Source organism: Lutjanus erythropterus, chromosome 4, assembly GCF_056507025.1.
Source record: "Lutjanus erythropterus isolate fLutEry1 chromosome 4, fLutEry1.hap2, whole genome shotgun sequence".
In the NCBI taxonomy this organism is placed as follows: domain Eukaryota; kingdom Metazoa; phylum Chordata; class Actinopteri; order Lutjaniformes; family Lutjanidae; genus Lutjanus; species Lutjanus erythropterus.
The window spans coordinates 42,893,202-42,904,018 of NC_139320.1; the positions used below are offsets into that span (position 1 = coordinate 42,893,202).

The window sequence follows — 10,817 nt, forward strand, 5'->3', positions numbered from 1 at the left end:
ATAAAATGCCCCCCCCCCCCAAAAAAAAGAACTTGCCAGATGACAAACAAAACAATAAATAGAAGAGATGCAACATCACAACCAGACTAAAACGAACCAAAATATAAAATCAAACCTATCTATCCTAATAACAAATAACATATGTCATCACAATTGATACTTATCAACATGACTAACAACCTGAGTAAATGATAAATAAAATGAATTAAGTAAATATAATTCCATTACTATATGAAAAAGAAGAAGAAAACAGATATATTGAATTTATCCATGATGTTCTTTGAGTTTCTTACCATCCTTCAACTTGAATAAACCATCCCATCTTTCTCTGTTTTTCTAAGATCATCATTTCTTTTTGCAATTTATCCTTCCAGGATAACATGACAATAAACATTCTGAAATGATTCATATTCAAGGAATACATACCAGCTGTTTTAAAACCATAAAGAATAACCAAATAAATTATATAACTACAAGGAAAAACATCTGCCTGGAAGCTAAGCTTCAGTGCGTTACGCATCCTTTGATTCTCCCTCCAAAATGCAGAAACAATATGACGTATGTGATGTATATGCTGTATGGAATAAGTCATAAATATCTAGAGGTTAAACAGAATTCCTAAATAATTCTATGTATCTTATACCTTTTAACTAGAGCTGCGAGGATTAATCAATTATTAAAGTAATTGCTAACTATTTTGTTAATCAATTAATCGGTTTGAGTCATTTTTGAAGAATAAAAAGTAAAACTCTTCTGATTCCAGCTTCTTAAATGTGAACATTTTCTGGGTTCTTTCCTCTTCGCTGACAATGAACTTTAGCTAAGACTGATTGACATTTTTCATGAAACAAACAACTATTAATTAATTAACCAAGAAAATAATTGACCAATTAATTGACTATGAAAATAATTAGTTAGTTGTAGAGAAGACATCATATCATATGTTTCAGTGAACTGGCTGTAACTCATAAGTTCCCCATTTCCATGCACAGTATAAACTAAACACCATGATCAAATACATTTCTTCATAGGGGTCCCCACAGTTTGTACATGCTGCTTTGTAAGACTTGCTTATTGTTTTGAATGAGCTCTTTTGAAAGCCAGAATGAGTTGTTAGCATGTTCTCTTTCTCTACAGCTGACCCACATGTTCAGTACTCAGCTGTTAGCAGCTTTGTGTTCCTGCGGTTCTTCGCCGTCGCTGTTCTTTCCCCGCACTCCTTCCAGCTGCGTTCCCACCATCCTGTAAGTGTGTGACCCTGGCACCACAACTCACAATTTAAAAAATATACTGAAAAGCAAATTCACATGTAGCCTGTGCAGTACGTTGTTGTCATTGTATGTTTTCTTTACTTCTAGGATCCCGAGATCTCACGCACACTCACACTGATCTCAAAGACGATCCAGACTCTGGGCAGCTGGGGTAGTTTGTCAAAAAAACTGGTAAGATTAACAGTAAAGATGATTAAGAAGAGTAGATGGCTGCACCATTCATTATGTCGAGTCATGACTTGCCGATAAAGGCAGTTGTGAGACTGATGAAACCATAGTCTGTGCTGAAATGTTCAGTATAGTCCACTGTATGTGTTGTGTAACTGCCATCAAACATAACAAACATGTTGATTTAAGTCTTTTTTTAATTTTTTTTTGCAGTCTAGTTTCAAAGAAACCTACATGTATGACTTCTTCAAATCATTCCAAGAAGACAAGTGCATTGAAAAAGTTAAAAAGGTATTTTTTTCTATATACTCAAATGTCCATAGAATGTTAACGCTTATGTATTTATTTATCATTTCAAATGATTGCTGCTGATATCATCATCAATTCTGTTTTCCAGTTTCTTGATGAGATCTCCTCCAATGTCAGCAAAGAGTCCAGTGGGCTGGAGGACGCTGTGGTTCTCAAGGAGGGGTGGGTGTTAATTATGAAGCAGGTCATCCTGCTGCTTCTTTTACCACTCGTTCACATGAAGTTTAAGTGTTCTGTGCAGAAAAATACTCATATCTTTATTTACAGTAGATCTACGTATTGCGTCAATGAGTTAATGGTTGGTGACATAGATAACAAAGGCTAATGAAAGTTCAACTGCCTTAAAATAAAATCCTTACAATGTTTGGTCAGTGGAAGGCTTCAAGTCTAATCAAGTAAGACTTCACTGTAGCCCCATGCAGAACAGATGAAAACAAAGAAGTGAGCTTGTAGTGATAATAAGAATAATGCTGGATCTCATGTTTCCCATAGTGCGAATTAGACACTGAGTTCCAATATGAAAGAGTAAAGTTACATTTTGTATCAGACATAAAATCATGAATTTATAACAAACTTTATTTGCCTGAAATTTAGATAAGATTTATTTCAGAGTAACTGGAGCCTTATTTCAGTGTTTTATCTCTTTAGTTATTTGCAGATCTCCAGTAAAATATGTGGGTTTGAGCTTTTGAACTTCAGTTTTCTGTGTGTCCGTTTTAGGGAGGTACAGAAACGAGCCCAGGGGAGAAAACGCCTCGGCAAGAGAAACTTTAAAAAGAGATGGCTCAGAGTGACCAACAGGGAGCTCTCCTACCACAAACATAAAGGTGAGACCAATTTCTGTCATCCTTTCCTCCAGCAAAATGTATTTTCACCCATAACTTGTAGTATAAAACTAACAGGAGATGGCGTCATAGCATGCTTTCTAGTGCTCTATCATTCTCAAACACCAGATGGTGCCAAAGTAAAGATTTTTTTTTCCAATCCAACATATGGTGGAGGTGGCAAATTTTTGGTTGGATTTATGAGAGTTAAGATGGCAACAATTAATTAATGTTAATGTAGTACATGAAAATTAAATTAAATGTTAACTAATTCTTATAGATAGTTACCACTTGTGATTAAATGGCAGAGCATCAATTTTTTCACTCCCTGTACATGAGACTTGCTAGATTTATTGACTGATTCCTTCAAAGACATAAATTAAAGTGAGGTCCTGAGCGGTTAAGTGTGTGTTAAGTGTCTTGTCTTAATTGATTAATAATTTTCAGTCATTATCAGAGTTTTGAGGACGTTTTAAAGCCCTATAGTCTGGGGCTTTAAGGAAATGGTCAAGAATGTTAATTATGAGGTATGATTTATTACAAAGGGACCATGCAATAATAAATTAGGGTAACTGTCTTCATCCGGCTATAACCTGTAACTTCAAGATGTGTCAGGCTGAACTTCTGTCATTTCTGACACTGTCTGAAAACTTATGACAAACTCAAACTCTAAACAAAAGATTTCATTTTTTGTGATCAAAAACCTCTTAGATTTCACAGTTTGTCACCATCAAATGTTGCTGTTTGAGTGCTGCATGATGGCCTGACCCACCACATATTGACTTCTCCATCATATGTCACTTAGTTAGAGGTCGTCCGCCTAAACATATGTTGTTAATATTACTGAGTGTCACTGTGTATTACTCCTGACATATAAAATGACTTCTGCTTTCCAGGGAAAGAGGCCCTCTGCATCATCAGTGTCAAAAATATCCAGGCGGTGGAGAAACTGGATGAAAGTGCCTTTAACCGCAAAAATGTAAGCCAGTTCTTCTCAGACACCCAAACATCACTTCCAAAATATGGCCCCTTTGTAATGACAAATTATAGCCAAAAAAAAAGCATATGAGCTTTGAGGGGAGCTCTAAAACATGATGGTCCTGAAATAAACAATAATAGTAAAAATCTGTTAATGTGTGTTTATTTGTACATTATATAATAATTTCCGTATATGCATTTTTAATAATTAACACCACGCTGTGTGCGCTGTTGAGTGTGCAAGAGAGGGATGCACGCAGCAAAAAAGCTGCTTCTGTCTATGATACTTTATGAAGTCCTCCCATGTAAAAACAAATGTGAGTTAATTTTGATTTAAGAATGCACTGAAGACATCTGACGCTCACTTTTTAAAGTACACCCACTGTTTTAAGTGGCAGAATGCACACTTATAGCAGCTTGACGCTTTATGGACAAATGTGCCGACTTGATATAAAAACTTTGGATGATCATGAACCATAATATTACCAAAAACTTCTGTGGTACAGGATTTTTTTTGACTCATTTAGTGTCTGGACTCTCCCTCTTCATCTTCTGGGTGTGTCGGTGTTCAGTTTTCTGTTTGCTGTGGTCAAAAATCCTGCTGCTTTAATACAAAAACATGAATATCACACACAGTTTAGTCATTATATAGACTGACCTGAAAATAGGACATTTTTTTATTGAAGAAATAAACTAGTATTGATAATAACAATGCTAAAGAAATAAATAGATGCATATAACTAGCAACCTAAACCTAGCATCCTAAAATCCTGCTGGTACTCCTGAAAAAACTGATGATTGGTAACACTTTTATTCTTAAACTGCTTTGTTTTCTGTGTCAGATGTTTCAGGTGGTTCACTCTGAGAAGCCTCTGTATGTACAAGCAGGAAACTGTGTGGAGGCCAGTGAGTGGTTGGAGGTCCTGGGCCAGGTCAGTCGCTGCAACGAGGGACGCCTGGCCACCTTCCATCCATCAAACTACACCAGTGGAGCCTGGCAGTGTTGCAAAAGCCAGAGTAACACCGCGGCGGGCTGTAAGCCCTGCACAGCGTGAGTCTTTGCCCACATCACCACCACCAACAAAACACGAAATGTCTATAAAGGGTTGTTTTGTGGGACATGTGTTACAGATCATAATAAACACTTAATAAAATTGCTCAGTGCTGGTTTGAAACTCCGCCGCTTGTGGTAAATTTGACCAATCATGTAGATGCTTACTTTAAGACTCGAGCTGTGAGTCATCAAAGCAGGAATGTTGAGTAGAGAGGGATATAAACTCCCTAAAATGGCAAAATACAAAATTTCACCAGCTGGATCATTATGTGGATTTTTTACAGCAGCCACAAACCGCTCCTTGTCTGTTGCCATAAACTGATCAGTTTTTCATGTGTCTACAGACATGTGTAAACTGAGAGCAACATGCATAGTATTGAAACGATTTCTTTTTAAATGGATAGTTTGGATTATTTGAAGTGGGGTTCAAGGTATTTATTGATCATGTATGTTCTACTGTAAATGGCGGTCAGCATGTCCCCAGCAGAAGTATGGAAGCCAAGCAATGAACGGCTGTATAAGTTTACATGTACGCTATCTTGAGAAGTGATTTTCGCTACTTTACTTTGCTGTCAGACAGCCTTTTCTGTGGGAAACCACTGTTACATTAGCCAAATATTGCCCTCTCCAAACCAACCAAACTCCATAGGCAAAATCAGTAATTTTACCTTGCAGAACAGGGGAGTTGCTGATCTGTTGTTGCTTCAATCTGTTACTTTGTTCGTGTTACTGTGTGACTTTGGTGAATTCAAACTGTCCTTTTAAAACACAAGTCTAACAGTAACAACTAAACTAACTAATCGAGGTAGTGGTAGACAAGCAACTCACATGTTCTGCGAGGTAAAATTACTGCGTCCACCCATGGAGTTTGGTTGGTTTGGAGAGCGTAATATTTGACCTTCATAATGGTGGTTTCCCATCAGAAAAGGCTGTCTGATGGCAAGGTTTAACTATAGTGTACATTTAAAATGATATTATTAGTAATGTTTTTTTGAGGTGGATCTTTTTTACGTGGCTGAAGTAAGTTTCGTTGTCGATTCCATCCACAGCAGTATATTGCTTAGCTTCTGTGCTGGTACTCATCTCTGCTTCTCCAAACTGGGGGTATGTAGACCCACATTATTGTAGGAAATACACTGAATATCAAGTACCACATACAGTCCCACTTCAAATATCCTTTTACTTTTGAAACAGCTTTTCCACTGCAGGATCTTGTCCAGGAAGCTTTGTAGGAACTAAAACCAAACTTTATTTGATAATTGTGTGAATACAGTTTTATTGAAGATTAAAATTGTTAAAAGATGCCTCATTACTGTAGAAACCAGCATTTGACCTTTTTTTTGAAGCAGTAAATTCAAGAACCTCGGGTGCAAAAATGTTAACAAATGCCTCTTAGAAAGTTAATTTATTTTAGTTGAACACAGCATTAAGTATTTTTGCCATGGACTAATGTAGTGTAACTGTTTCACTGCTGTTTGATATTCATTTTAATGCCAAATCTGAATGGAAACCTAACCCACATTTCTGCTGTATATTCTGTCTACTTGCTGTTCTTTCCACAGGCTTCACAACTTCAGTGTGACAAAAAACAAAGTTGTTCACTGTTCACATGTTATACAGTAACAGAATATTCTTCTCCTTCTGTTCTGTCCTGTTGCAGCACTGTGCTGGCCAACCTGCAGCTGGACATCGACTGTGACCGGGAAACGGAGAGAATTTTCTCCCTACTGTCCTCTAACGATACCAAGCTCCAAAACATGGAGGGTCAGTGTTTGGTCAGGAAATGATGATTTGTGCTTATTAGAACGAGGAGTTGATTACACTAGAACTTTATTGGATCCTTGGAGCATTACATAGTTAGAGATTGTGACCTTTAACAATGATTTACAGTATGTATGCATATGTGTTAACAAATCTGTTGGGATATGTTTTTCATTGGTCTGGCTCCACTCCAGCATGATGGAATGACTGTGAGGTAAAAGTGCTTGCTTTCAGTTTGAAGCTCATTTAAGGGTGTTCACGACCCAGTATCACAGATCGCATATTTGCCTCAAGAGGGTTTGCAATCTGTACAGAATATTCTGTTAAGGAATAACTCCTGTTAAAGAAAACTCAGGAAGAGGAGGGTTTCTTCTCCCAGAACAAATATGTAATAGATGTCATGTACAAAATAGACCAACATAGTACAATTACTGTATGGACAATCAGGTAAATAGTTTAGGACTGGTAGTCATTTTTTATTCATAGTTGGAGTAGTACAGCAGCAAACACAAAAATATTTATGACCACAATCCAACTGAGCACTAAAGTTTTATTTGATCCCCTTAAGCTGTTCTGTCAGTGCAGCTATTGAGACTGAACAAATAATAAATATTATCAAAATCACAATATGGCCAAGTGCAATATCCAAATCACAGAGGGTGCAATTTTTTGATTAAGGAAAATGTGTGACAAACTGACATTGTAATGAAGTACCACCGTGCTGCAGAGAAGCCCTGGACTACAAATGTTGTTCTCCAGATGTGAAAAAAAAAAAACATGTTTATTTGCTACAGACAATAAAAATACACATATACAAAAATTGTTCCCAGTATTGCAAAATCTGTCAAAAGTTTTCATTTTAACACATTCAACCAATCAAAGCAAATGTCAACACATGAGCACTCAAGAGTGTTGTTGGACTCAAAATATGTCTGCAGTTTAGTTAAAACAAGGCTGTTCACATCTTATATCAAAATACAACTGAATCAGCTGCTTGAGGACAACAGAGAACAAAAGGGACTGAAGCAACATCAGTGTGTCACCATCCTGATACTGGCCTATATACTCCATCAGAAGGGCTTGTTGGATGGGGGAATAGTTTCGGACACCCCATCAACCCAGAAGTTTCTGACGGTGGTAGGGTGTCTGTGTCTGACCACCTCTGTAACTTTTGGGAACTGACAAGTTGACAATCACATCCACTTGAGGAAGATTCCAGGGTCTGATTAGGGATGAAACGATTACCAGTTCCATGATAAACCACAGTAAAATTGAATGAATATGAAATTTAAATACAGTTTCATCTCCAGTTTGAACTTCTTTCTCACAGCTGGTTTTTAATACTTAAACAATGTTTAGTGCTACTTTTAATGTGAACAACTGCATGCAACACTGAAGCCTTCCCAGAGAGACGTTCCTGGTTTTCATTGTGGTCGGACAGCACGTCTCACAAAAAAAAAGTTCTGCTCCATTATACCCCGTCCCTGAAGCTGCCCTGAATAATGATGTGTTGTTTCCTCTGTGTAGATGCATGTGCCAGTATGGCAGTGTACCAAGGCCCTCAGCGGGAACAGGAGGAGTACTCCAAGTTCACCATTCAGGAACCCAAAGAGACCTTTCAGACGCTCAAGCAGCTCCGAAACATCATGGAGGAACTTCAGAGGCAGCACAACATCAGGAGTGACACCATGGCGCAGTACGGGAGCCTGTAAGTCTGGACTGCTGCAGAAACACGCCGCCCGCTGAAACGCCACAAAGCACTGCGATATGTCAGTTCTGGAGCGAGCAACAGCCTGATGATTCAGCTCCTCTGCTGTTTTCTAATCACACCCAGAGCTGAACTTTATAATAACCACATGAATTTAAAACTCCTGGATAAAGAGCAAACATTCCTTCCCTCTGCCTGTCTGCTGCTCTCTCTGTAGACACAACTGACAAATATGTGGAATAAGTACCCAATTAAAAAAAAAAAATAGAATTTCACACAGCACTGATGCTTGCAGAACACAGAAAAAATAGAACAGACACCGAAACTATTGCTGCAGATTGCGTGCCGGCCACAGAGGTCCACGTCATGGAACGCTGTGTGTGCGCAGACTGATTGATTAACTTAAGCGTGCGGTGTGTTTTTGCCGTGCAGACATTGGAAGTCAGCTGACAATGCAAAGCGCTGCTGCTGGCTGATAAACATGGTCTTAGCTATTTGCTTGTCCTTCATCCTCCACAAACATAAATTCCTCTTTTTTCACTTAGTTTATAAAATCACAGAACTTTTCATGCTCAGTGATGCTGACTTGGTGATTTCCTCTTTAGATTTAGGGACTTATTCACACCATCAGGGAAAAGGCAAGCATTATATTTAAATGTATTACATTGTAATTGAGACTAATGCAGTCCACAGCTCTACTGCCAGCAGTACTCCCTCCCAGGCAGTCAGGTGTCGTGTGTGAGGCAGGCAGCTTCTCTCATGTTCTCTTTCCCTCTTTAATATGTAAATAGTCTGTTTGCTCTGTCCATTTGTGGATTTTTGTAATTTGAAATATATGATGTCCCCGTAGTGAGTTTGTGATTATTTGTCTAAAGATTTCTCATCATTGGTGAACACAACCTCTAACTGTTCCTCCATGTTACTTTTTACTTTTATACTTTAGTATATATACATACAGTATTACTGCTCCTACCCTCATAAAAATAAGGCACTTATCTTTCTTATCCTTTCTGTTTCAGGGACAACCCCATTGTAGGGAAAACCTCTTAACCAGGATGTGTAGATGTGGTCTGAAACAGCCACACCAGCAGGTGTCAGTGCACCACAGAGAACCTAAACACGGTCGTAAAAGGAGCCCCGGGAGTTGTCCCAGCGAGATCACTCTCTGTGTGTCCAGGAGAAGAACGAACGATACACCCTGACCTCCAGACATCACGAGTCCACTACAGCAGTGACAGCCTAAGAACAGGAACCAGAACGATCTCTCTCTCTCTTGGTCCTCAGAACGAACAAACCCTTGGGCGTTGTCGTTTTCTTTGGCAGTATGTTGCCTCATCTCCTCCCCTCCTCTTTTCCTCGTCTTAATTTATGTCCTCTTTGACGTCTCCAGCTGTGAGGAAAAGGCATCATTAGATGGTGTGTGAATAGGCTGCTAATTTTTTTTATTCACCCGGTTTTATATCAACAGCTGTGACGATGCTCTCCCAGCTTTTAAGGTTTTGTGCTGACATCTGTCTTTGGAGTCGATTGATCATCATCGTCTTTCTGGAGGATCGGCTCTCATCTGTGCCCCTTTTATCTCTCTCTGCTCTCTTAGTGTCCTTCCTCTTCTGAACAAATGTGCGTGTGTGTTTTCAGAGGACAGTTGAGTAGATGAAACCGACCTGCCTTACTTTGATGGATGTTTCTTTCACATTAAATGCTGAGGGAATAATGCAGAAGCACTTTAAATATTTGGAGCAGTCCAAATGAAATGATTAGATACTTGGTATCAGCTCTCCCCATTTTGATCAGTTACATGATCTCGAGTACATTTATGTTTCATTCCTGTACAATAACATTTATAGCCTGTAGATTTTAAGATATTTTTCTCGACCAAAGACAATTTCATAGGTTTGACTTGAAAAAAAAAAATAATTAATGTATTTTGAATACAAATGTTTTAAAAATGGAGACAAATTATATATATATTTGGTTTCTGTTCATGTTTTTGCTAACATATCCTTTACTTTTTAGTGACTTAAGGCAAGCAGACTGCATGCGTTCAGTTTTGAATCCTGATAGCACATGATTGTGGTGTAGAGTTGTTATTTCCCTGTGATTGTGAATCGTATTGGTACGGTGTACATCAGATCTGTGCTGTCATGTTGAGAGCATTGCAACATATCTATAGTGGCTTATGTGGAGAGGAATCGATTTAGAATAACAAACAAATTACCCCCATCATCACCAAATTGGTCCAGACAATTATGGCCAGCTACAAACATATTATGTCCTCTTTTGTTTTTTTGCTTTGCTTTTCAAACCAGCAGCACTCCGCAGCTCCAGCTGTTGTACTTAAGAGGTTTTAGAGAATTTGTTTCAAATGTGGCGCTCTGTGGCTTAAAGTTTGAATGTTAAACTTTTCCACAGCTGTTAGTCACAGCACACCACTGCCAGAACACTCACAAAAAGTCTGTGGAGTAAAGAAGTTCAGAAAAAAGATACATTGATGATGATAATACATCATGTGATGTGACTCATATCCTGATACATTTTTATTGTAATAATCATATCTTGCAGAAGTAAGTCTGCATGTTATCAACAGCTGCAACTAATTAATATTTCCACAGTCGATGACAACCCAGTTCCAAAAAAGCTTTCTAAACTGTGAAAGTATCCTTTTTTTACTTTAATTCAACTGAGTGTAGTACAAACACAAGATATTTAGTCTTAAAGATAACTTTATTGTGTGTGTGTGTTTT

General features: G+C 38.2%; 1 protein-coding gene across 1 annotated transcript in view; it reads left to right on the plus strand.

The window, feature by feature from the left end:
• The window catches only part of rasa2 (RAS p21 protein activator 2), a 38,503-nt gene extending 27,938 nt beyond the window's left edge, over positions 1–10,565 (plus strand). The window contains exons 15-24 of the mRNA XM_084718070.1: positions 1,138–1,244; positions 1,359–1,442; positions 1,653–1,730; positions 1,837–1,910; positions 2,469–2,575; positions 3,469–3,551; positions 4,393–4,601; positions 6,265–6,368; positions 7,893–8,073; positions 9,093–10,565. Coding sequence (XP_084574196.1) covers positions 1,138–1,244; positions 1,359–1,442; positions 1,653–1,730; positions 1,837–1,910; positions 2,469–2,575; positions 3,469–3,551; positions 4,393–4,601; positions 6,265–6,368; positions 7,893–8,073; positions 9,093–9,123 — 1,058 coding nt within the window. The 3' untranslated portion in view covers positions 9,124–10,565. The remainder of the gene's footprint in view (positions 1–1,137; positions 1,245–1,358; positions 1,443–1,652; positions 1,731–1,836; positions 1,911–2,468; positions 2,576–3,468; positions 3,552–4,392; positions 4,602–6,264; positions 6,369–7,892; positions 8,074–9,092) is intronic.
• The last annotated feature ends 252 nt before the right edge of the window (positions 10,566–10,817 follow it).